Source organism: Takifugu flavidus, chromosome 11 (genome assembly GCF_003711565.1).
Source record: "Takifugu flavidus isolate HTHZ2018 chromosome 11, ASM371156v2, whole genome shotgun sequence".
Taxonomy (NCBI): domain Eukaryota; kingdom Metazoa; phylum Chordata; class Actinopteri; order Tetraodontiformes; family Tetraodontidae; genus Takifugu; species Takifugu flavidus.
The window spans coordinates 7,179,677-7,205,980 of NC_079530.1; the positions used below are offsets into that span (position 1 = coordinate 7,179,677).

Here is a 26,304-nt window from a genome sequence, read left to right on the forward strand (position 1 = left end):
CCCATCAGTGTTCCACCCTCATGTGTTGCTGCATTGCTACAGTGTCTGGTGTTACGAGGTGCGTTTCCCGTGTGTTAGCTGCATTATGCAGATAAAAAGTATTGCAACCGATGCTTTCTTTCTGGTTTGCTGACTGTTTTGGCGCTCACATGCTCACTGGAAAGTGGTCCGACTGTGTGTAGGTTCTGACCCCTGTGTTCAATGAAACGTATAACCTGAAGCAGGACAGCCCTGTTTTTGTTTGGAGACGTGGTATGAAAGCGAATAAATCTGTTTCTGAATGCGAAGGCTGCTCAGATTCTGTAACTAAATGTGTATCGGGCATCAGTGCTTTCTTTTTAACCTTTAAATAAAGTTACACCTGACCACCCTCAACACATCACTGAGACAATGTTCACTTTACATTACTGGTAATAAATGCCTATTTTAGCATTGTTCACTTGGGTGAAACAGCATGTTATGCACGGGAGATGTGATTTTTGCATCCCACAATGTCAGAAAATAGTCATTTGAGATTCAGCCCTGGTCTGCCTGGGAAATTGTTATTGATTTCAGGCTCTTGCACAAACATGGTGTCCTCTAACAATGGGATGAGGCCAAAAAACGAGGTGGTGTTTTATAAACCAGTCACGTGCAGGCGTCTCCATGAATCCAGATACTATTTTACTGCATGGGCTGATGATGGAATCAGCAGACATTTAGAAAGGGATTTGCAGAGCGCCACAATACAAAATGGAGTTAACATGACTAAAAACCAAGTCTGTGGTTTCCTTTTTCTTATCACGTCTTGCTTAACCAACATCAAAAAAGGGCTGCAGCATCAAGCTGCACTTACAAACCATGTGTGCAGACAAGATGGCAGACGTTGTTGCATCAAACAGCAATGAGTCGATCATCAATGATCAGCCACAGTTAAAAGCTTAAAGATTCAGTTTAGACTTGTTTGAATCCAAGTTTGAAATCTTTACACCAGGGTTCCAACTATTGCAAGGTCCCAAATGATGGGATTAGAATTTCAGTAACTATTGTGAAAACAGCTTTGCAGGGTCAAACTGATGACCATTACTCAAAATAATGAAGTTTAAATGTTCAACTGTGCAACCAAAGGGGGAAAAAAAAGAGGTTCAATTTAATCAGATTTGCTCCCATATAATGCACTGCATTGATACATTGCTGTTCAACTGCTCCAAAATTAATTATCTTTTATCAAATTAGGATTTAGAATGAACATTTCAGTGGTAGTGTGTTGGCAAAAGGGTTCAGCATTTTTGCAGCCGAGTTTATTGTAGGTCATTAGGTTGAATGCCTCTAGTTTCAACCTCTCCTTTCATCTCCAAGTCACACACTAATGCACAGTCTCTGTCCCTCACCCACACACACACACACACACACACACACACACACACATATACACACACACACACGCAGATTGAGTGGATGTGTGAGACAAAGAGAGAGACAGCAGACTGTCTGTATTGCCCCAATAAAAGTCACTGGGTTGAGGAAATGGTGGCTGTGACTGTGTTGCGGTTCAAGGTTCATCTGCAGCCTTGGACTCAGTGTTTTCCTTCTGTCCATTTGCTTTGAATCAACAGCAGTGGAGAGCAGAGAGAACAAATCAAAGTTGTTGATGTATTTATTTCCGTATCCCCCTCCATTGCCATCCATTGTTGTGGATTTGGATGTAGAAGTTTTTTTTCTTTTTTTTGCAACAAATAATATGACAAAAAAGTGAGCCTGAGTTTATTTGTGTTGCTGAAATGACAAATGACAAATGACATGTATTTTATTAGGAAAATATCACAAATTATGGTGTGGATGATTCAAGACAACAGATTTGGTCGATCAAAATTAGCTTGAAAAAAGAAAAGTCCCAACAATTGAGATTACTTATATTTGACAATATAAAATGTGCAGTAATAAAAGGATATTAAATAACAGAATCAGTCTGGTCACATGTGATTAAAAAACACACTTTATTGTGTTGTATGAGAAAATTAAGGGTATATATTTCTGATACAAATGGGACATCCGGATCAAATTATATCATTACTTGAATTCACTGCACTAAAACAATATTCAGCCATAAAGCACCACCTTTTGAAATACTTGATTAAATTATTGCGAGACAAATATGAGATCAGATTTGATTTTGTGCAGATTACTACATTTCTTCCCAACATTAAGGAAAAATAAATAGCATTTGTATTTGTGTATCCTTCTTTAAAGCCATGATTCAACAGTTACTATTCATAGAAGGGGCCTGAGGCAGGAAGAAGAATAATCTTCAGAGACTGGAATCACATGACCTCAGAGGAAAATATGCATCCTAAATTCAAAAAAAGAAGCTATTGTTTAAAGGATGTTTTAAAATGTTGCACATGCACATGTTATTAACATTTTTGCTACTGTTATCGCAGTTTGTGCTTGACCTTGAAATGACATCTGGTCCATTTTCCTCTGTCCCTCGTCAAAACTGGTGGTATGCTGTGTAATACTGAAGCATCTCTCGTTTCAGCTTCTTCTCTTTCATCCTCCTGTTCTGGAACCAGATCTTCACCTGCCTGAGCCGACAACAAAAGAACATACGGGTGTTTTTGTTTGTAGGTGGTGACACTTCATGAGAAATATCTTAGAGACACTCTCCAATGACAATATGCAGCTGACATTGTCCAACTATCTTCACCTACAGTAACAGTGTTTCAGCCAGAAATATTCTTATGGTTCTTATTTTGCGCTATCACACACTGATACCTTTGATATTCCTGCACACCACAGGTTTGCGTCGTCTATGCTGAAGTTATTTTGTTAAGAATAAGCCTGACATTGCACATAAAACCCAGTTTAGACACACTTGTGTGTTGTGCATTTCACTGGCCATGACAATTTGACACAGTGGCAAGATGAAATGTAACAAGTGAGGACAATCTCGCTTTCAGGAATTCTGATGGAGGGACTTTTTTCTCCTTTTTCATATGGCACTTTCTTGTGATTTCCTGTTCAGATGGGTTATGCATACAGCATGGGCATGTGCCTGATAAATATGACTGTGTGGCCTTAAGCATTAATGCAGTGTTTAAGCTGGACTTTCTGTGGTTGAAATTCTTCTGCTTGAATCTCACTTCACCATGAATTCTTCATCCTGCCACTAGAAATTACTTGTAAAATAATGGTTAAGTAAAAAAAGAATCCTGATTGAGAGGATTATTAACACACCGATCTGTGAGACGCAGAAGGTGAGACAACTGCATGCGCCTGTCCTTGTTGATGTAAATGTTGAATAAGAACTCTCTCTCCAGCTCTCTGATCTGTTGTTTGGAATAGGGACACCGCTTCTTTCTCCTTGTACAAGGTTCTGCAGAGACACAGAAGAGCTCAATCAGATGTAGCGATGGATTATTTCACCTGTAATTCTTTAAATCACATTACTGATGTGTCAGGAGTTTATATAGTCTAATCTGGCTGTGTTTGGTTTTAATGTCACAATTACTGATGGATTTAGATGCTTTTGATGCCACTTTTTAATATGAAAAATCAATCACATCTCTTTTGCACAAGTGTGTCATACACAGGAATGAAATTCTCTGCGCAGAAAAGGCCTTCAGTCTCTATAGCAACATTACATTGACAAAGAAGGCAGCAGCATGTTGGGGAGATGCTTTGCTACAGAAGAGACTCAAACAGATGATTTTATCAGAAAGAAAAATTACGTAAATCAATGAATAAAGCACTACCATGTCCTTTAAATCAACAGAAAAAATGTACATGTAGATAGATAGATAGATAGATAGATAGATAGATAGATAGATAGATAGATAGATAGATAGATAGATAGATAGATAGATAGATAGATAGATAGATAGATAGATAGATAGATAGTTTCTCATTCAGTGTCTTCAAACATGCCATAATCTTCATGGGGCTCATGTTCACATTAGAAATACTCACATGCATCACTTTAACTTGAACCTAACTGACACAATTTCTTTTTCATATGGAATACAAGCAGGTCAAGCATGTGACCTTTGGATTAGCCACTGTCAGTCAGCATGCAACAAAAATAAAAATATCCCAGTCCATGTTTAAATGTACAAAACAATTACATTAACAAAATACACATAAAAAAATACATTTGACAATGCAGTAATCAATACATTTCATTTAGAATATTAGTAATTGCTCACAATGTCAAGATTTACTTTTGAATCCACTCTTGCTGGGACCCACTCTCACACTGAAATCAGGCCACGATACACCACGATAATTATGTTAAATGTCTTTGCTACATACGGAAACGCACGCTATTACAACAGGGTTTTGAAAGACTTACTCTGTGCTTGACTTTCTCCACAGCCGCCGGATGAATGCGCGTCCTCCTTCTCCTCCGGAGCTTCCACCGAGTCTGTCCCCGCCCTCTCCTCGCTGCTCTCCCCGTCAGGACTCCTCAGCCACTCGGCAGGATCCACCTGCCCCGGTCGGATGCCAGGTGTGATTCTCTCCTTCACCTGCATCCCCTCTGCTGCATAGTCGAAAAACTGGTCGAAACCCGGCGGCAAGACCCTGTTCCGTCCATCATGGAAGAAGAGCTGTGAGTCCGAGCCGAACGCCGAGTACCTGCCGAGGAGAGCCCGCGGCTCCGCGGGGAATCCGCGTTGAAAGTGCGGACCGGAGGGCGCGTAAAGGAAGCGGTCGCTGGGGTTGAAAATCACCCCAGACGGCGAAGGCAGGCCTTGGTGATCCTGTGGAAAGTCGAAGCATGTCGGGGAGGCGATGGGACCGTTCGTCGGGTAGGGATTCCATTCCCACGGGGGTCGGTACTGATGCCGCGGTTCATGGTCGCAGAGGCTCCGGTGCTCCAGCCTCCGTCCCGACGCGCTGCTGTGCTCCGCTAAAAAGGGCGAAGTTAGAGGACTAGTCTTAGAAGGATAGCTGAAGCTCGATGAAAACATGGATAACAATTTTTTTAAAAAGGTTTCTAAAATGACAGAAAACAATGAGAACAACCAGAACGTTGGTTCCACTCGTTCTACTCGGGCGCCGCAATTGAGTTCTTAATGTACTGGCGTTAATAGAATAATAACCGGAACAATCTTGCTCTGCATCGTGATCTAGCCCCTGAAGGTGAAAAGAAAAATAACTTTGACAATAAACCACTGATTCTGCCCTGAAAGCATGATGAAATCACTCGTCAAAGTCCTCTGGAAAGTGGGAAATTAATACTGCCGAGTTTGACCTTGAGTCTGAATCGAGTCTGCTGAGTGCAATTAACTACATTCACGCTGCATGGGCTGTACTGTTTTGTCATATCAGAGGATATTAATTTTAAAGTGAGTTATGTTATACCCCTCCATAACTACAACTAGAACACTGTAGCCATACCTTTAATTAAAACAATTAAAGGCTTCAACATAAAATTTAATGATACTCTCTTACTTTGGTTTGGATGGATCCCCTGAACATGACTAATACGTGTATAGTGCACACATAATAATATATAAAACGTGGGTAATGGCAAGTATAACCATAATAAAAGAAAGTCAGTTATGTAGCATTCTAATGGTGGAGGAAAGCATGTCATTATGTCATTAAATGGCTGAACTTCAAAGAGTTTTCACTTTTATGACAGAGGCCCTCCATTTACTTTATGGGGCCAAATGGTTTAGTTTTAAACCCAGCAAGAGCATTTTTGAATGTTTTGGCCTCTGGGATCGTTAGTGTTCGTCTTGAGTTGGTTTGAAGTTAATTTTATTCTCCAAAATGTCTGCAGCAGATTTATTTTAGGGTTGCAGTATAGCTTAAGCATCATGCAGGTGACATCATAGCTTTGTTCTCAACGGATTTTTTAAAATTTACGAATTTTTGCAACATTATCATCAACCATTAAATATTTATATGTGTTCAGCAGTAGAGTCTTCCCCATTACAGCAGCGGCACCGTCTCCAATCTGTTTTGTGCTGGTGTCATTTTCTGAGAGAAAGAGCCTTGGAGTGTCTTTGGGGTTTTCCCAGTTAGCGCCTGGATGTGTCAAATCAAGAGATTTTTTGGATTTCACGGGTTTAAAGGCACAGCCGAGGATGCACGAGAAGAGCGCAGCACTCACAGCCCTCAGTGATGTGTGAAAACTGAGAAATGTGTTTTGATAACACGCAAGATGACTTAAGACATCATGCACAGCCTGTTTGGTGATAGTAGGCTGCACGCATTCACTGTCATGAGTTCTACCATCTCAAACGCAGGCACGGAATTCTGAGGAAGAATGAAATGAGGAAAATGAGGGACAAGCCTGAGAAAAGGCTGAGTGGAAACAGTGAAGGCTTTTGCTTTTTACTACTTATAGACTCTATTGAAAGGAACCTGAATCAGTCCTTTAACTGTGTGTACTTTACATGAAGATGGGGGATGCAACTTAAACTTCTCTCTGTGCAGAAATGAGGTCAGAACCTGGAGTTATGGGCCTGGTGACTTCATGCTGGAGTGACCAGGAAGAACGGCTCGGGATCAACGTCAGCATTCATAAAAAGATACCAGATTCATTAGTAGAATTTAGCTGTTAATAATCATTTTCACCCCATTTTTTGATGATTATCTAATCAAAACTAATGATAAACAAATTACTGAAATGCTTAAATGCAGAGGCAACTATTTCAGTATGGCCACTGTCTCAAATGTTGCTATTTCCTCAAGGTTCAGGAAAGCAGACACATCTGCAATGACCATAAATTATTATTTTTTTAAATGTACTATTCCCTGTCCTAAGGGGTAATTAGTATGTCTTTAGCAATTTTGGAAAAAAAACAACTGGTCTATAAGAACTTTTATTTTTCTTTCAAGGATGTACCTGAAGCGATACATATGGTACAGCTTTAGTGCTGCAGTGAAAGCGCACAGCAAAATAACAGTCCAGCGTTAATGAGAAGCTGTCATCTTCATCTCTGCTTCTTTAGCCTGAAGACATGATCAGATCTGCTTCATTACATCACCAAACCCTGCAGAGAGAAGACAGAAAAAGTGACACAGACTGACAGAGCAACGCCAGCAAATGAAAGAATATTTATTCTGGATGTTCTGCTCAACAACTGCCCTAAGCAAAATTTCAAGATCCTTTCACTGGAGAGCCTTCTGACTTATGCCATCTTGGTTCCTCAGCTGCACTGCCTGCAGAGTGCAGTAAAATCAGCAGAAAGGGTTATGGGAGTCTCCCTTCCCTCTGACCAGGACATATTGCTGAGCCACCGCAGGGCTCCGAACATTGTCAAAGACTCCTCACACCCTCTGAACCGCTTCGTTCAGCTCCTACCATCACAGCAGCGCCACAGCAGCATAAGCTGCTCCACCACCAGACTGCTGAACAACTGAACGTCCTGCCACAAGCTGTCCGACTATCCAGCATTTAAAATCTCACCGCTGGACTCATATTATTTTTATGTACTGCCTTCTCATTTGTTAATTTGATATGAACAGAATGACAATAAAGTTGAAATTTGAATTTGATTTGTTGATTTTGACATGGAGCCACTTTTAAAACCTCACTTGCAGTTAAATGCTGTAAATTAGTGTGGCTGGGGGCTGTAAACTCAGGCCTCAGTGCAGAAATTGTCGGAGGATATGGGTGTTTTTCCACTGGAGAGGTTCAAGGGTAATTCTCAGCCTCTCTTCTGGGCTTTTGTGTCTCTTTGTCTCTCAGCAAAGCTCTTTTGTAGTTTCCTTTCCAACATTTTAAATTTGTCTGAAGGAAAAAGGTGGTCTAACATCTACACAACAACCTACGGATGAAAGCTTATATATAATAATAATAAATGTATACATTTTCATGCGCGTATCCTCCGTGAAAACTGTCGAATATATGCACTTTATTGTCTTTCTATTGTAGATGTATATTTTTTACATTTGAACGTTTTGGTTTGTTTTTAAACGACACAAATAGCTGCTTTTCCATTCGTTTTCAGGTCTGTTTACTGTGGGATCTTTCCCTAAAACAAACCAAACCAAAGGAAGAAAGTAAATAAAAAAGTTTTAAATGATGAGATAATTCAGTCTAAAAATTCATATTATCAAAACCTTGGTTGAGCTTACGCTCGATTAGGCCGATTTTTGTTTTAGTGTTTTACATTTTTTTATTTAAGGTAAAAATTTATTGTGCGCCAACGAGGTCAGAAAAGACCTAATGCTGATTGAATTTTATTTAAACGATTCAATGCCTTAAAATGCTAAAAGTAAGTAGCCTATTAATTATTACGGTTTTGCTTTTGTCGTCGTCGTTGTCGCGCCGAAGGATGTCTCTAACAAAGGATAACCATTAGACCAAAAATTAAAGAACAAAACCCCGCTATTCGTGTGATTTTAAGAGTAAAATAAGGGAGTATCAAAATTATCGAATAATAAATTATAAAATAAATTCCTACAGACGTTCGTCGAAAGCGGCAAAAGATACATTCATGGACCTGTACGAAGTCTGCCATCGTTTTTTTTTTTTTGATTTTTGAATAAATAAATAAATAAATAAATAAATCGAGAATTATTAAATATGCAGCCACACACGCACACACGTTTTTTTTAAATGTTTGCGCCGGTTTAAGATGTTATTCGATGTGCTGTTGTGTTTTAATACTTTTTTTCATTCTTTCTTTATGTAGCGATATAGTTTAAATTTCGAAGTCGTGGGGAAGAGAAGATAGAGAAGGTGAAAAGGGAAAGTTTTATTAGGCTCATAACTCTAAAGAAGATGTAAGCTTTTAAGCTGAACGCTGAACTCTGCACAAAACATAATGTAAAACAGCTCATGCTGCGATCCGAAGAAACCGAGAGCCGAATATTAGTTTTTCTCAACACTTTTCACAAATTTTTAAAATAATAAGACATGAAAAATGCCCAAGCATCTGAGATGGTGCCCAGTATAGACCACACTAGCTTTTACTGGAGAGATTCACAACCCTTTAGTGTTTGTTGTTAAAGATCTCTTCTTTACCAACGGTGGGTATTCACAGACAATATAAAAAGAAATATGAAAGAGAAATAAGTGATTTAAGAGGTCTTGGTCAAGTAATTGAATATTCTCTTTAATAATGATAGCAGAATTAATTAATTATAATTTACTGTTTTATGTTATTGCTCCGGATTATATCTTTTTATATGAATAATGGATCTGAGACCTAGGAATTTCATTACCAGTGATTGCTTCTGTAATTATTCTGCCTATCACAATAAAAATCTTGAAGCATTGGTGTTCTTTGTTCTACCGCAATCAGGGGAAATTGTGACACCCTGTGGCGAAATAGTGACGTACACCTTTAGAAATAAAAGGGGAATGCCATATAAATGAATTAAATGTTACCTATTTGTTACTTCTTCATACATTTGATAAGTCAGTCTAAAAAGCTCAACACTTATGCCGACTTCCCCCAAATACCACTAAACCAGATGCAAAGTAATAATCCATTAATTGTGTTCGTTATATCTCTATATTTATTATGTTTGCAGCAAATATACACAAAACAAACAAAAACAGTCCCCATTAACAACCTGTAAGAATTTGGATTCTATTAAAAACTACAACGCAAAGCATCTCGGGAAAGAACCCCCTCCCTCCGTCGTTCACAAGCCACGTCGTTTACGTCGTCACTGCGCGCCAAGTCTTTCTGCAGCTGCGATGTCAGTTGAGGCGAAATTGTTGGCTTTTTATCCCGAAAACTTGCCCTGATGATCAACTGATAGAAAGCAAATCGCAAAAACACCACTCAAGGTGAGTATTTTAAATTCAAAGCTCAAGGTAAATGAGGAAACTTGAAACTTAATGAATGTGGCTGCTGCATGTTACTTGTGACGTCGGCTTTAGTTTTTGCTAGCCAAGTGCATTGTTCATGTACCGGTACTTCATATATTTGTGTATTTAATTCACATATAAATAAAAATGAAATCCTTATTAGCCAACAGATCCACTTGTAATTCTTTAAACATTGCTAGTAATTAGGAGCTGTAGCGGAAAAGAACATCTTTATGATAATTACAGCAAAGTTAGCTGTAGATGTGAAATCAGAGTTGTAAGCTTCATATGCAAATAAATATAATAACTTTTATCTCCTTTAAAATTAACTGGCATAAGAATAGAAACAACTGCATAGAACATTTGAACGTTTTTAGCCATATCTAATCAAAGACTAATTTACTCCTGACTTGCGTCGATGTTACCTTTAACCCACAGAGATAAATCAAGAACTAGTTAAAGCAACCCTCTGCGGGCTATTGACACTCACTAATCATCATTTTACCATTTTATAATAAATCGATCTTGCCCTTTTACTGTGGTATTAGCTTGTGTTTATAATCCCAAATACCAAGGCCAACATTTATGTCCACTATAGGCACTTTGCTAAATCATGTGAGGATGTGAGCATTATGTAATTGTACCAGCAGGGATTAGAAGTGCTTTAATTACCTGTTACTTAATGTTCCATAGTGAAACAAAGGAAAACTGTGCACTTTGCTGATATGGGGGCCATAATATCACGATGGAAGGTAAGTCAGTGAGCATGAAGAGAAAAACACCCAAAAAACCACCCTACAAACAACAAACACATATAATGTACACATGCCAAGTGGCTATGAGCCAAGAAGATTCAGGCTTCTTTCTTAAGGGCTTTTATAAATTAGAAAGGAAGGTAAGATAAGGAAAAATCATTAAAGAAAATAAAATACATTTACAGAATGGGACCAATTTTTGTATTTTAAAATCCTTTCTCTTGACGCTGCATACCCAACGTAGCTAAAATTTATTTTCTACAGGAATACCCGATTCTTTTTTATTTTTTTTTTTAGGTTATTTAGGAAGTGACCAGTAATAACAGCCCCTGAAAGCATGTGTCACCTGTCACAGTCTGGCAGAAATGTCAGAGTTCTGATAAAGCTAAACATTTTCTATCTTCCGTCTTCCATCCAGCCCAAACTAACCACAGTTGAGCAGCTGGAGAACATTGATAAGGTAAGTGTGAACATGTCCGCAGTAATTCATTGTTCAGTTTTCACCACTGAAAACAAAAATTCCTGCCATGTTCTTCAGGAAATCAAACAACTGGAAGAGTTTAGAGCCAAAAACCAACGTCTGCAAAAGGTAGAAACTGAAGTTTGCGCTGGTGTTGTTGAATTGTGTTGGTTTTTCTTCCCAACTCACCTGCTTCTGTCTGCAGCTGTGGGTCGGCCGATTGCTGCTCTACTCTTCAGCCCTTTACCTGCTGATATCTCTGGTTGTTTACTTGCTGTATCTGCCTGAACAATGGCTGCTGAGACTGGCCATGGCTCTGCCTTTCTTCATATACCCTGTGCTGTGAGTGTTTTATCCTGTTCAATGGGACCTTGAGAGTTTTGCAGTGCGTCTCCAAATAAGTGATTCTGTTATTATTATTATTGGTTCTTGATCTTTTTTCTTTCCATCCTCAGCGTGTGGTTCATCAGGCGCTTTTTGATCTTCCTTTTCTCTAAACGCTCTGAGAGAAACAGTAAGTTATCTGTCAGTCCTTCTGGCCTTGTTCCCATCCGGCCGACACCCTGAAGGTGACTCATCAATTTTGAAGCAGTAATGTTAAAAGAAGAATGTAAGAATGTTCAAGATTAGCGTGACTCTAACGTCTTTCTGAGCCCCATAAGAAAACCAAAGCGGCACATTCAGCCCATCAATCACTTGACCGTCTCTGCCTCTGTGTAGATGATAAACTCGAAGACTTGAAAGCTACCAAAAAGAAGATCGTAAGTGTTCATTCCTCACAGTGCACATTCAATCAGGCACCTTTAATGACTGCCTTAAAAAATGGCTCCTTCTGGCAACACGAATAGCAGTTTCCTTTTTTTCCCACAAGAATTTATTTTCAGAATTTGCATTTAATTTTGATTGTTGTCTGGTTCCAGCTGGAGGAGGTGATGGAGACAGAAACATACAAAAATGCCAAAGCCATCCTGGAAAGATTTGATCCTGACGCAAAGAAAAAACCTGTGTGTTCGCTTTTCTGGTTTTAAGATTTATTTAGAATTGTTTTGTTAATTGTATTCTAAATGTAATCGATGTTCTGCTGCAGGAGCTTGAAGCGACACCGGTGCGTCCTCAGATGACTCCAGGAGCAGGACAAGGTACGGCTCATCAGCGTGCATTTAAAAAATAGATCTGAAATAAAATCAGCCGGAGCAAAACTATGCAACCTTTACAGAGCTCCGACAGCGAGGGGTGGCTCTGAGACACATGCCGATGGGAACCCCAGTTGCAGTGACTCCTGGAGCTAGACCCCCACTGGGACCAGGAGGCACACCTGTGGGTAAGGTAGCGCACACTAGTGATGGGACGATGATACCTCAAGGAGTGTATTGACACACTACACAAACTGTGTCGGCACTGTATTGATACTGTGTTGGTCACCCACTAGTGACCCCTGCAGTAGTTATAAAATGATTGCAGGTAAAGGAATTCCTTGTTTGCCAAACTGAGTTGGTATGTAAAATATAGCAAATTTGAGTTACAATTCAGAGTTACAATTTTTTACTTATGTACACACATTTTTTGTTAACTTAACTGTTAAATCATATGAAATAATACAAAAAAGTAATTAGTTTATAATTTCTTTATTGAGAAACAAAAGTTTTGGGAGTGTCTTTGCTCCAAGGCGATTTCTCCTCTTAAACACCAGCTCCCCAGCCTTAGAAAATACTCTTTCACACGGTACAGATGACGATGGTGAGCAGAGAGTTTTAAGTGCAAGTTGAACAGAGTAAAAACTAAGGTGGCGCATTGCATTCACTTGTTAAAAAAATAGACACCCTATCTCATGATTTCGAGATCAGGATCTCGTTATTATGAGATAAAATGAATAAAGCAACTATAAGGCTTTTTAACTGACTATCATATGTATCACAGGTCATTCACTTGATAAAGTGAATGCAATGCGCCACCGTTAAAAATTGTATACAGTGATCCCTCGCTATATCGCGGTTCATCTTTCGCGGCTTCGCTGCTTCGCGGATTTTATTATTATTTTTTTTTTTACAGTGCCTCTGAATCCTTATTGGCTCAGGGGCTTTACTGTTGTCTAGAAATAAAATATTGACGCTGTACTGTATTGATTTTTCACTTGTCAACAGTTTTCGTTTCTGTACATTCTGCCAACTTTACGTTTGCATTTTTTCAATTGAAGACACACATGTTGATAAAGAGGAGGAGGACGGACTAACACTTGGTCGCTTAGCAACCATGGTGAGAATGGCCACTGAACTTCAGCGCACGGCACAAGAATGGGACCCTTTGATGAGTCGTTCATTGCAGTTCTCAAATATAATTGAAGGTGGCACATCCGTTTATAAAAATCTTCTTGCCCAGAAAAAGAAAGAGCGCCAACAACTACCCATAACAATGTTCTTCTCTCGGAGAAAGACTCCTGCGCCTTCAGTAGAAACAGACGCTCCAGCGGAGCGGAGTCAGGACGCAGAGGCACTGGGACCGTGAAATACGCGAGTGACAATGTTTCCAATCTTGTACAGTATTACTATATTAAAATTATTGTTTTAAACAAAGTTTGGTCTTTAAAACAGGTTTTGATGTTTGGTTTCATTCTACTGTTCAGTATTGCATTGTAAAATAATTTTAAAAAATAAAGTTGCTACTTCGCGGATTTCACTTTTCGCGTGTTACTTTTGGAACGTAACTCCCGCGATAAACGAGGGATCACTGTATAACAGTAAACAATGCTCAAAGCGGAAAAAGATTTCCCTTGTTTGGAGTCACAAGATCAAAATTATTCCACACTGGGGGAAACTTCTTAGAACGATCCATAATTGCGCAACTGCAAAACTCCATCCAACAAACCCACGACATGTCGATACAGTTTGTTTCCTTATAAACACACTTTGGCGCGGCACATCCAAACGATACAGTGCCTGTATCGGTCACGTGATTCTTTCTTAAAGCGATACGCGCACCGATACGGGGTTTCACTCTTGAGCTCTCGGCACAGTGCTGACGCACCAGTGTCGCTCGTCCCATCACTAGCGCACACAGACAAGAAGAATTAGAACCTTGTATCAGTCCCAAAGAGCAGGAATATCAGCATTTACAGGATTATGTATATAAAAAGTCAGCGCCAACAAGTCGCCCGGTCATCCATTGTTGCTGTCCCGACAGAACGTGTTCCCCTCTCAGCTCCAGGAGGACCCCCGGAGAGATCCGGACTCGCTGCCTCTGTCCAGATGACGCCCAGGTCCCTGGGCTCACCAGTGCCAGGTGTAGGTAGGTTCCTGCCAGCCACGTGAGGGTTGTCGTGCATTTGTCTTTGTTCTGCTTTTAATTTGGGCGTTTGTGGTCTTTGCAGGCATGCACCCACCGGGTCCCCCATTAGCAAGACCCGTTCTGCCCAAAGACAGGGGGGCAGTGGACAGAGTCATCGAGTACCTCGTAGGAGATGGACCACAGAACAGGTGAGAAGACGTCACACCTCATCCAGAACTCAACCCCTTGAAGGAGTTGGTTAATTTAGCCAGACCTTTTTCAGCCATGTTGAGGATAGAAAGTGAACTTCTGTGGAGACCATGACGTTGAAGTCTCCACCCTTGTTGCAGATACGCTCTTATCTGCCAGCAGTGTTTCTCACATAACGGCATGGCTCTGAAAGAGGAGTTTGAATATCTTGGTAAGAACAGAAACAGTTTCATGTAGTGTGAGCAGCAGTCTCACATTTCAAACGCGTCAGTATTTTTCTTTCATCTTTCTCTCCTGTCTCTTTGGCCTCCGCAGCCTTTCGTTGTGCGTATTGCTACTTCCTCAATCCGGCCAGGAAGATGCGCCCTCAGGCTCCCAGACTTCCCGAGTTCAACTTTGAGAAGAGGCTGCGAGCGGAATCGAGCACTCCCGGACCAGCGCCTCATTCTGCCACAGACACCGAGGAGAGTGCGCCACCTTCTAGGGGTATGGACAAACACGGACGTGCATGAAAGCTGCCGTCTCCTGTTTTTTTTCTTCTGAGGATTTGGTTTGAATGAAATTCATCCAGATGCTCAGACTTTGAAATAAGAAGCAGATCAAAATTAGCTTCAGAGGTGATCTCAGACACTCTCATGTGCCGGTGTGTCAGTTCTTTGTGGTCTAACAGCCTGTGTTCCGTACATAGATCCATCCTTCCTGTGTTTATTTCATTCTTTTTCCCAATCTGATGTCAGATTGTATTCTTTTGTGGTTGTGAGAGCCAGCAGAGGTGAGATTAGCTGTCCCAGTGTAATGGGTATGCAGCCGAAGGCGTTTCATTTAGACAGTACTAAGGCTAGTGGGAATAATGCATTTAACCAGAAGTCTAAAATAAGAGTCAGCTCCCAGAACAGCTTCCCTGCAGTTTAGTGTCACATTTAAGTCAGTGGTGCCTTTAATGTTGTGATTTTGCCTCTAGTTAAAGCTCCCGCTCCATGGAACTTGGTCCATAGTTTCAGGATCCAGCAGGATCCACTGAACCCTCAGAACTGCCCTCTGCAGAGCTCAGGTTCACCTCCTCTCTCCCGGCACTGTCTGACCTGGTCTAATTCATTTCATGGTTTTTCTTCTCTTTAGAAGACCAATCAATGCCTGCTGCAGATGACACTTTTTCATCAGCCTGAACCACATTTGCATATTCAACCGGTGTTATTTTTAAATCACTGATGATTGAATTAGTCCTTTTTAACGTACATTTGTAGAGATTTATACTAACCTCTGCTGTTAGAAGTGATTGTGTAAGAATTCTGGGTGATTTTTGTGATATAACTGACTTCAGTCTTCTAATTATTTGGCCTGATAAATATAATGTTAATTTTCTATCTTTACTGCTTTTCAGAAGCAACAATCAATCATCTGTTGCCTGACAAATTCTTCACATTATCTCAGACGCTTGCTCTCCCACACACTTATCTTCTTCACCTTTTGCTCAGATGAAAAAGATTTGGCAGAAGATGAAGTCGAGGGTGAGGAGCAGCAGTTGCAGCAGCAGGAGGAGGAGGAGGAGGAGAAGGAGAAGGAGGACGAGGACGAAGGAGGGAGCCTCGAGGGGGAAGAAGAGGGAGCGGAGCAGTGCCTCGCAGCCTCTGGGGAGGAAGAATCTCAGCAGTCTTAGAGTTCAGAGGACTGGTGGTGTGCATTCAGGCTGCTGATAGGTTTCAGAGTTGATGTGGACGGGTTTAAGCATTTAACGCTTTCTGTTGCATCTGTGTTTTCTTTTGGAATATTTAGCTTTTTAGCTTAAATGCTATTATTTCCACTGGTTGAGCTGAAACAAAGGACATCGAGGAGATTAAGTTAGTAAATATATGTACCAGTGCTCTCCAAAATCAACATATTCAAGACAGAAAACGTAAAGAAGTGAGCGTTCCACAATGATGGATGTGTTGGTTTCCGGTGTGTGAAGACGACCGCCGTTTCAGTATTGCGATTTACAACTTTAAGTTTATTTTGAGTGAGGTTTAAATCAATTTTCCCTTTGTAAAATGGTTTTGGTTTTTAGGTAGACCTAACACTTCACAGAGGTTTTGTCTTCAGATGTTGAAGAAATTCTTGAATGTCTGCGTGGTGTCATTTAGGCACAGTTCTCATTTATGTTGTACGAGAGGACAAACCCCTTCTGAGGTCTTTGTTTTTACAGCACACGCTAAAAAGGCCCCTCTAGTGTCCTATAATTGTCACGGTTGTAATATTTTAATACATTTTTGCACAAAACAAGTCATTATGATACCTACCAGATAGTTTTAAAAACACAATTCGATTTTTATTTCCCTTCTTAACTGACAACTGTTGAGCTGTTAATGCTAACTCAGCTTAACAGCAACGATAAAACAGAAATGCTGACTTTTAACCTGTGGTCTGAGGAGAAAGCTCGAATGGATTTAACTCATTTGCCAAATGTGCTATTTTTTCCCCCGACATGTTTTCTCCTCCATTTGCACTGAGTTTCTCTGTATGTATTTGTTCATGTTGTGTTTTAAAAGTAGATGCATCATCTGTAAACACCGCTGGTCGCCTTTATAAATATAGTTGATTTGCTTGCATGCATTTGAGGTATTTCTAAGCAGGAATCCTGGTGCTGTCATAATGTCTGTTTTAGTTGCTGCTGGTTTCATGTTTGTGTTTTTGGCCGACAGTTTTTGTGCATTTTACCCATATTTTATTCCACAATAAATGCTGCAGAACGGGGCACGTTGAGCATCCATGTGAGTGTGATTATGATGTCTCACCTGTCAGAAACACGTAGGGTTAAAAGCTGTGCTTTTTTTTCTTTTATCATCACATTTGTTCCTTGAATCCTAATAAACATTTCAAATGCAAAGCAAGTTTGAATTTACTGTTTCTTTTTGGCTCATTTAATACAAATAATAGAATTACATTAAGTACACGTGAGTGAAAACTGATGGATTGAAGTGTTTTATTCATCCTATTTCACTTCTACAGTTATAAAAACAAGTGATCAACAAATGTGACGTTTTATTATTACATTAAACCAAAATTCAGGAGTCACAGCTGCAAAATAAATAACGTTGCTGTCTTGTGGGCGGCAACACTGCACGTGCGATGATCCAGAATTATGCATATCAAGTTATTTTACAATTCACAACTCAGCTTCAGGCGAGATAAAACAATTAAATTTCCAGGAAGGAAACATTTCTGCCTTTACTGACACCAAAATGAGGCTGTGAAATGGACTCAGATATGAAATAAAAGTAAAGACAGACCCTTTTGGGCTTGTCCATCCACAGAGTGAAAACATTCATACGCTGCTGAGTTTTTTTCTTGTCTCTTAATTAAATCAAATGTCACATGTTGGTCAAGCTGCCAGAAAAATAGTAAATATCGTTATGGTGTTGACACAATACACTCGCAGAGCCCGCCGGGGTGGACTGCAGGAAGAACGACACAGTATAAAAGGGAAAGATGTTAGTGACTAGAAAGTCTTCAAGTATGACCCGTGGAGATCACAAGATACTCAAACTTTACGGGATTCCAAACGCCTGTGAAGACAGGTGGAAAGGGAAGTGAACGCATCACGAACCGCCCTAGGCAACCTTTCTGCTTTCGTCCCCCTGGTGCTGACCTCTACAGCATGTTGAGCTCGATGAGCCTCCCAGCAAAGACGGCCAACGTCCCGATGATGCACACGGCCATGAACACGCAGAGCAGGATGTGATCCAAAACCATGGCGACAAATTTCCACTCCTCTGCCGCCTGGAATTAAATACAGCATTCATTAAACCTCTCGAGATTCTCTGCAGTCCGGCTTAAATAAGAGGGACTGGGATGAACTGGGAAAATGTCCTCTGGTCTAACCAGTGAAGATGTTGGGGAAATCATGGATGCTGCTTCCTTGAATGTCTAAAACTTCCAAACCATCTTTCAGAAAGCTTCAAGGTTGCATTCAGGCTCGAGAGATCATGGCTTAGCGGTCCATGAAGGCACCATTGGTTTTGAACAGAATGGCGCCAAGAAGCTCGCGTTTAAACTTTATTCTGTGATTAGAGTCTGAGCACTCAAGCAGTCTTGGAACCGTATGAAAACACATTTGAATGTCGCAGCTTGAATGTCACTCACATTATTAGATTCCTCATCGGATTTCATGGTCTCGGCGATGTACTTCACCCCCTCGATGGCGCTGCGGACATCAGGGTTCTTGACAATGGGAGACTGGTAGGTGACACTGGTGGGGGTGGGATTACCTGCAGGGGGGAAGAGCAGGAACAGACAGACCGGCTTCATCTATGGGGTGATTTTATAAAGGTTTGATGCCTTCTTGGTGTTTCTGATGCAGGACCCCGTATCAGGACAGGCTTCAGCCCGTTTTTAGGTCCTGGGTTTTGTGAGTGGAGCTTCACCTGAGATGTCTGAGATGTCCATGTCTGTCGGAAACAGCCTCTTCTGGCGGATCTCCTGACTGGGGCGCTTCATGGTGGAGAAGAACATCATGTTGGGAATGGTTTCGATGAAGACCTGAGGGTCAGGTGAACACAGGTGTCCAGTAAGCCACAGGCAACAAGGTCACATGTGCAGCAGATGAAAGGGTTAGATGGCGAACCTTGCGGATCCAGGGAGGCATGGTGTGTGTGCTGGGCGAGCGGTGGTGCGTGTTGATGACGATGACGGTGATGATGATGGAGGCGATGACGAAAACCATGGTGAAGAGCATGTATTTCCCGATCAGAGGAACAGCGCTGGAGGTGGAGGGGATCAGCTCCACAATAACCAGCAGGAAGACAGTCAGAGACAGCAGGACAGAGATGGACAGGGTCATCTTCTCACCTGGAGAGGGGGACGCAGAAACACAGCGGCTGAGAAAGGAGCTACGGTTTCTCAGTTTAGCAGGGCTAAAACTAGCTGCAGTTCAGCTGCAATTTGCTCCTCTGCAGCCCCCGCAGCTTCTCCGAATAATTTACCCAGAACATCTAATGCTTAAATGTGCTTCCACACTAACCGGAGTCTGTGGGCAGATAGAAGACCAGCCCAGTAAGAAAAGAGAACAGCATGCAGGGAATGATGACGTTGACGATGAAGTAGAGAGGCAGCCGCAGCATCAGGAAGTGGTAGGTGATGTCCAGGTAAGGCGTGTCAGGGCAGCAGGTGTAGTAAACCCAGTGTTTCCAGCTCCTGTAGTCCTTTAACACCCACTCACCCGACTCCATGAAGTTACTCAGGTCTGGCCGATCGCTGTCCTAAAAGAAGGTGAAGATTGTAAAAAAACCCTAGGGGAAGCAGTTAGCATCATTATTTAACCGTCCGTATGTGACTGGACTTACTGGGTTGATGACAACCAGCAGTCCATCGTAGGTCCACGTTCCCAGTTTCATGCTACAGTTTTGCAGGTCAAACGGGAAATGGAGGACAATAATCTCACAGTAGCTCTTGAAGATGGCTGGAGGGTTCCAAATAATCTTCCCAGTGTGCTCCAGCAGGACTTTAGTCTCGTGGATGATGGCAAAGTCGCCATCGGCGCTGCAGAGAAGAGGCGAGGTGAAGAGCGTGATGCGTTTACAGGCGCGTGTCTGGCTCACAGATGGAATATTTACTTGTTATAAAGCACCAGGTCTGGTTTCCAGATGTCAGTTGACGGGACTCTGATCTTCCTGATGCCTCCGTAATCATCTGGGTTCCAGTTGAGGTTTACGTCAACCCATTGCTGCAGGCAAAACCAGGAAACAGATTCTAAGTGAACGTGTGCGACCGAAGAAACATCGGTGCTTTTTAAAAAAATATACATCTTTGTTGTTTACCTGCCTCAGACGAACATTACTGGTCACAATCTGGTTGACCTCATCCTAAAAGAGGCAGAAGAAGAGGGGAAAAAAATCAGAAATATGATAAAAAGTTCAGGATAATGGAAGAAGAGTGCCTTAATGTTTTCACCTGTTATCTTAAAATAGTGACAACATTTTCCAAATGCTAATAATTTCTTTCGTCATATAAATTACCTTGGATCTTTGTGTTCTAGTAAAAATGTTACACAGAGAAACACACCGAGATGAAGCCAAAAAGAGAATTTAAAAAACAAACAAACAAAAAAAACTTAGTGGAGCAACAACGGAGCCAGGCAGATATCACCTGGTGGAGAAGGGGTGCACATATGCGCGTTATCGAAAACCAGGAATGTATATGTATGCTAGAGTTTGTGTTTGCTTTACTTGGAGGAGCAAAAGGGCTACATTTTGCTTCTCAAACAGTTAATTTCTTCCCATTTCTTACCACACTGATGAGCTGGATGAGCTGCAGTCCCACCGTCACCACAACAGGTTCACTGAAGTGGTTTACGGGACGAACCACCTTGTTGTAACCAGTAAACAGGGTTTTCACCAGTCGGGTCTCGTCTTCTGAGCAGAATACTGGAGCTGTTGGGCAGAAAAAGGTCCCGAACACAATGCACAGAGAGGTCAAAGGTCGGCAGAGTGGGTGACATTTGCAAGATCCGAAACGCTTTCAACTGCAGCCAGGGTCGCCCGGTTTGGCGTCTGATTAATGCTGTACACAAACTGTGGTTCCTACGATAACAAATGTATTTTTGTCTCGCGCTTGGCCGAGATGCACAAGCGCGTGTGCTGCCAAACCCAGCTGACGCACATGTTCCCGCAAGCGTTTCAACACCGGAACTGAAATCACAGAGATGCAACTGTGGTTCACGTACCAAACATTACTCCAGTGTATACTGGTGCAACCCGAAACCCTTTAGAGGTCCAGAGAGTCTGTGAGAAATGCTATCAGAAGAAAGGAGGGTAATTATCACATGGGATTGTAACGGGGATAATGGGACAAGGGTCCTATATAGGTGAAAAGGCAGTACTGAATGTTCCAGTTCTAATGCACTTCTAACCCTAACCTTTTCCTTCATGATGGGGTGTGTGAAATAAAGCTAGAGGGCTAAATACTCATTTATATGCACAAAAATAGCCCTGTCACTCTGGCGATTATGGCTATTCTGTAAAACGTCCAGCAGGGGGCACTATCGGCCCTGAATTAAGGGAGGAAACACTGCCTTTGCTGGTGTTTTCCCATCATTCGAAAGGTGCTTCCTCTTTCATTTGGATTGCTTCACAACATCTTGGTTAAAGGTGAACGTTGCTTTGCAGGCTGTCTTTTGATGCTCTGCCAGACTAATATTCTACGCTCGTTTTTCAAGGATCTAGTCAGAACATGAGCTGCTGCATTCTGAACCGCCGGCAGATCTAAAAAAGAAAAACTATCTGACAGAGGAAGTCCACGATTCTCAGTGTTACAAAATGAACACCTCTGCATGATGTGACAGATCTGTCTTAATCCAGTCTGTGTTGTGCTGCCAAAAAACAAGCTTCATTATTCATAAGGTACCGATCATAGCAACGAGCTGATCCTGCTGAGCTCAGGTGATTGGCTGAGCTTCTATTTCTTTTCCCTGTGATTAAGGCCCACCACGGGAACGACCCTGTGGGACCTGATACAAGACATATCAGGTCTACATGCAGCTGTGCGACTGCGTGAAAAGTGCTGAGATCTTTCTGGCAGATGAGCGTGAAACCAAAGTGATCCACCGGAAATGCAAAAGCTCATTTAGGGTATCCAGTATAATGTAGCAGAGGGCTGACTGAGCAGCCAAAGGGTCCCATTCACAATCTTTTTCCTGGAGAAGGCCTGTTCATCTTTCACCGCGTCACTGTTGTTGACATGAGGATCTGATACAGATCTGCATTATCAGCACGCTGATGTTCGAGGGCGACGCCGTCAATCCTGACGGGCACTTATAGCTCTGCAGCTTGTCCACAATCGCTGGCTGTTTTATGTGATCTCAGTTAAGTTCCCGCTGGTGGTGTGCGCCCGCTGTTGCGTCACCGGCGTGACTCTAATATGTCTGTCACACCCCAGTTGGCACTGCTGCTCCAGTTGTCTGCGTACTACAATGGGAATGGGGCGTTGTGTCACTGTTGTTCCTGTGCATCAGCTGCTTTTGGTCTTATGCGACTTACCATGTTAGCTTAGCATCGTGAGCCATGCTGCGACCCCTGCATTACTTGGTTTGCCTGTTATTTCTGGAATCTGCTGGCGGGCCTCGCTCGGTTCGAACTGAGCCGGCGAGGATTTGGTTTCATGCAGGCAGCAGCAGTGGAGGAGACACACACATGTGGCCATACGCATGCACACACTGTTTCTTATGTGTACTTCTTGTGATTGTTTTTGACCTTTTTTTAAAAAAAAGGGAGGCGTTCACTTCCTTGGCTGGTGTCTTTCTCAATTTCTTGCCGTGACTATTGGCCTGCTAGCAGACTTTGATACTGCCACACACAAAAATAGAAGGGAGGAGCAGACACCACTTGGAGCTGTCAGTCATTCCTGCATTGAACTCTTATTTCCGCTTCACCCCCACCCCACTATGAAATAAAACAGCCTGGACTCCTTCCATATTCTGCCACTAAGATGAGGCATTAGGGCAGGTTAGGACATGTGGGGAGGATACTTCTCCAATTGCTCTTTATGCCACCAGGATGAACCTGGGTGCCAACTATTGAGCAGATACTGCTGTGATGAGCTTCCAGAATACTTCTGTACTCATTTATCCTCACCTGTGTCCTCCCATCCCTTTAGAAAACGAACTTAAAGACATATCGGCTCCTCTGTCTCATTACTGATGTCAGGGTCATCTTTCTCTGCACACAAAAAAAGGCACCGTCGCTTCTACATACTAGCTCTGTTGCACCGACATGCTTTGGCAGGTTTAACGGAATAAATCTGATGTGTAATGTGTGACAACGGCCTGATGGTGGCGCCTCAGACATCTGAGGGATAAAAGGTCAGAATTCAACAATGAATTCAACAATGAAGCACAATGTAGTTAGAGGGATGAACATACAACAATATAAATGGTAAATTGGTATTTCTCTGATGCCTTTCAGTCTGTTTGCTCAACCCTTCTGATGTCATGAACAGAACGAAAAGAAACTCTTATTTATGCTATTTAAAGTAAAATAGTGGAGTCTTTTATCTAAATCCCTTCCTTCGACAAATCACAGAGGTAACCCACTCAATTCTTTGGGGGGTTTTGACGGTTTTCTTAATATTCACATGCTCAAACCTCCATGGACAAGTGTGTGTCCTTGACTTGTGAACAAACTCATACCTGCACACCCATAAATATCACTTCTGAAGAGGACAAGAGATAAATTACTCAAATAGCAGCGGGCTGATGAACGCCAGCAAGGACGGATATAAACACGCTCACATTTGTGCTGGGTTGGAATCTGGATCCTTCATGGTCCTCTGGGTCATTAAGACGCTAACACAACCCCTGGGGAAGCTTGCTAACTGTAGTGGACCAGTTTTCACAAATATTTTCACAATAAATGCATTCCCAGTTTGGCCACCTGCTGCTCTCAAATCTTTTCCCTATTCTGATTCTTAAATTGTAACAGTGGGGATCTTTTCTTGATGTTGAAAATAAGATTTTCAGCCCACATGCAGTAACCGACGCACACACTCCTCACACGCAGAGGAAGACTCACCAATGAACACACTGAGACTCCCTGCCAGCAGAATCTGGACCACAGAAAGGTTCATATCTCCTGCAGACGTTAATGGAACCAGCTCTTAGTTCTGCAGTATCCGTGAAGTGTCGTCAGCCGGTTATCGTCGGACTTCACACATGAGCAAATCTGCAGGAGTCACAGTGGCGTTGAAGAGAGCACTGGGAAGGTGGACCATCCAGTCAGTGAGCTCTGGTTTCCCCATTCCACCTCCCCCACCCAACAACATCCCAAACTCTCAGGGCACACAGGCATGGAAGACAGCTGGCACCGCATGTGCATGTGTGCGTGCGTGTGCGTGAGAGAGTGTGAGTCATTATCGTATTACCTTCATCACTCACAGACTTCTCTTTTTTTTTTGTTCATGACTCATCACTTAGCTGTATTTGTGCTATAGAGGGCCAGACGGACGGACAGACAGACACATGGACGGACGGACAGACGGACAGAACAGCTGAGATCTGTCAGTGATGGAATGAAAAACATCACACACACACACACACACACACACCACACACACACACACACACACACACACACACACACACCAGCTGACAGTTGACGGCCCCTGAAGACAACAAAGGTTTAAAGTTTCACTACATTTTCACGCACATGCAAATTCCAGAGCCCAGCAGAGCGAACACAAACGGGTTAACAACATTTCTGAGGTCACCCTCTCCGGCCACTTTATTTCCACGCCCATATAGACGTGGTGGCATCGTGCACTTGTTGCAGATTTGTCGGCTGCACATCTTCGATGCGAATCCACCGCATGCCAGAGGGGCTCCGTTGGACTGAGGTCTGGTGATTGTGGAGGCCGCTGGGTCACAGGGAATTTATCCTCATGTTCCAGAAACCAGTTTGAGATGATATGAGCTTTGTGACATGGTGCTTGGTCCTGCTGGGTGTAGCTATCAGAAGATGGTCTGCTGTGGTTCGAAAGTGGTCCAGACTGGACAAAAAAAACATCAATAGAGATATTAGTTGTGAGTTCGATCATAAAACCTAGTTTCCACATCACTGTTGTGTTTGATTCACTCAGTTTGTGCTTTTGGTTACTTCTCTCACGAACTCCTTTGTCAAAACCATTCTGAAATAAAATCTTGTAATGATTTAAAGGTAACCCAACCAATGTGCAGACATCTTTTACAGCACTAGTCCAAAAAAGACCAATTTCTGACCAAATTGCGCAATCTGTGACAGCAAGACTTCAGAAATAACTTTATTCATGATCGTACAGCAACACCGGTTCTATGACGTGGTCATAAGTGCCACTAGATGGCAGTGTAGGACTGAGAAACGCTGTCTGCCAACTGTTGTTAAGCGTCCGCCCGTCTGTTTCTATGGGCTCCCCACCTCTCTGGACAAGCTTGATGCAGGTCGAACTCAATTTTTCCCCCCTTTCTCCCTCTTATATGTGGTAAAAATTGATACGTAGTTTGAAAGAGAACTGCTCCGTATCTCACTGATGGCTGAAATTTTGTTATTCTAACCCTACCATATCTATAAATGATTTTGAAGATGTAATGGTTTTTTTTTTACTTACACTTTATATAATCAGCAATAAAAGTATGCCTTTAGAGAAAAAAAGAAAATTGTTTTAATAACACAAAGCGACGGTAACACATTCATTGTCAGATTAAAGTGTAGTTTTTTTTATTGATTTGCTTTCATTTCAAGTCAGTAAATGCACAAATGAACCACTGTTGTGCCGCTGATTGATGTCTTCATTTCTTTGCTCTGAAAGTAAACAGTCTAACGACACAGCGCTCGTGCACAACTTGGGGAAATAGCTGGGGAATCCTGCAGTGCATGAAATTAACTGAAAAATAATGTGGGTGGGTGAGAACTTCAAATTAGAGGTGGGCTCCAATCGGCAGAGTGGCTGATGAGATGAGGAGTTACCAAACGAGCAGTTTTAGGAGGATAATGCAGTTTTGTATACAGAAGATATGGGTTAATTTAGTTGTTTTCCCAGACTGTAAAACCCTAACCCCTGTGGAGTTCAGGTCCACTCCATTCAGAGATTATCTGTGTTCTGCTTTCTTGGTTCCATCCATGCTAAATAGTTCCTAGCATATAGAATTTGGCATTGAATCCAGGAAATCATCATTCCCAGGGTGTGATTGTGTGGGGGATCCATTGTGGAAAAAAATGTCCTTCTTTCCGAGGGGTGTTGGTTTTTCCATGAAACCAGATTTGATCCCAGAAGAGCAGGTCTGAGTTTTCCACCCATGTTGGATGTCTGGAGATAAACGCCTTCAGATAAAGAGCAGCTGGCTGAAAGACGTTCACATT

The 26,304-nt window shown here is 42.0% G+C and overlaps 3 protein-coding genes and 1 long non-coding RNA gene across 9 annotated transcripts; 1 reads left to right on the plus strand and 3 right to left on the minus strand.

The window, feature by feature from the left end:
- Nucleotides 1-1,959: 1,959 nt before the first annotated feature.
- On the minus strand, nucleotides 1,960-4,964 carry LOC130534334 (homeobox protein Hox-D11b). 2 transcript variants are annotated; one of them, XM_057048393.1, is made up of 4 exons: nucleotides 4,331-4,964; nucleotides 3,217-3,355; nucleotides 2,433-2,564; nucleotides 1,960-2,329 (listed from the first exon to the last, which is right to left on the minus strand). In XM_057048393.1, the coding sequence occupies exons 1-3, from the start codon at nucleotides 4,947-4,949 to the stop codon at nucleotides 2,471-2,473; spliced, it is 852 nt and encodes a 283-aa protein (XP_056904373.1). In that variant the 5' UTR covers nucleotides 4,950-4,964; the 3' UTR covers nucleotides 1,960-2,329; nucleotides 2,433-2,470. The 2 variants fall into 2 exon arrangements, with proteins under 2 accessions (XP_056904373.1, XP_056904372.1); XM_057048392.1 differs by having other exon boundaries at nucleotides 1,960-2,564.
- A 1,835-nt stretch (nucleotides 4,965-6,799) lies between these two features.
- Nucleotides 6,800-11,304, minus strand: LOC130534337 (uncharacterized). Its single transcript, XR_008952871.1, has 2 exons — nucleotides 11,165-11,304; nucleotides 6,800-6,986 (listed from the first exon to the last, which is right to left on the minus strand). It is a non-coding gene; the product is annotated as an uncharacterized LOC130534337 (long non-coding RNA).
- On the plus strand, nucleotides 9,582-17,313 carry lnpk (lunapark, ER junction formation factor). 5 transcript variants are annotated; one of them, XM_057048386.1, is made up of 16 exons: nucleotides 9,582-9,739; nucleotides 10,454-10,512; nucleotides 10,934-10,975; nucleotides 11,054-11,104; nucleotides 11,181-11,317; nucleotides 11,431-11,489; nucleotides 11,696-11,736; nucleotides 11,896-11,979; nucleotides 12,063-12,114; nucleotides 12,192-12,296; nucleotides 14,153-14,257; nucleotides 14,340-14,445; nucleotides 14,587-14,657; nucleotides 14,762-14,932; nucleotides 15,408-15,497; nucleotides 15,922-17,313. In XM_057048386.1, exons 2-16 carry the CDS (start codon nucleotides 10,486-10,488, stop codon nucleotides 16,101-16,103), a joined length of 1,323 nt encoding a protein of 440 aa, XP_056904366.1. In that variant the 5' UTR covers nucleotides 9,582-9,739; nucleotides 10,454-10,485; the 3' UTR covers nucleotides 16,104-17,313. The 5 variants fall into 5 exon arrangements, with proteins under 5 accessions (XP_056904366.1, XP_056904367.1, XP_056904368.1 ...); XM_057048387.1 differs by having other exon boundaries at nucleotides 14,171-14,257; XM_057048388.1 differs by lacking the exon at nucleotides 15,408-15,497.
- A 78-nt stretch (nucleotides 17,314-17,391) lies between these two features.
- On the minus strand, nucleotides 17,392-24,222 carry chrna1 (cholinergic receptor, nicotinic, alpha 1 (muscle)). The gene is made up of 10 exons (XM_057048385.1): nucleotides 23,986-24,222; nucleotides 20,708-20,850; nucleotides 20,239-20,283; nucleotides 20,035-20,144; nucleotides 19,765-19,960; nucleotides 19,443-19,680; nucleotides 19,047-19,270; nucleotides 18,847-18,961; nucleotides 18,566-18,690; nucleotides 17,392-18,202 (listed from the first exon to the last, which is right to left on the minus strand). Exons 1-10 carry the CDS (start codon nucleotides 24,038-24,040, stop codon nucleotides 18,074-18,076), a joined length of 1,380 nt encoding a protein of 459 aa, XP_056904365.1. The 5' UTR covers nucleotides 24,041-24,222; the 3' UTR covers nucleotides 17,392-18,073.
- Between the last annotated feature and the right edge of the window lie 2,082 nt (nucleotides 24,223-26,304).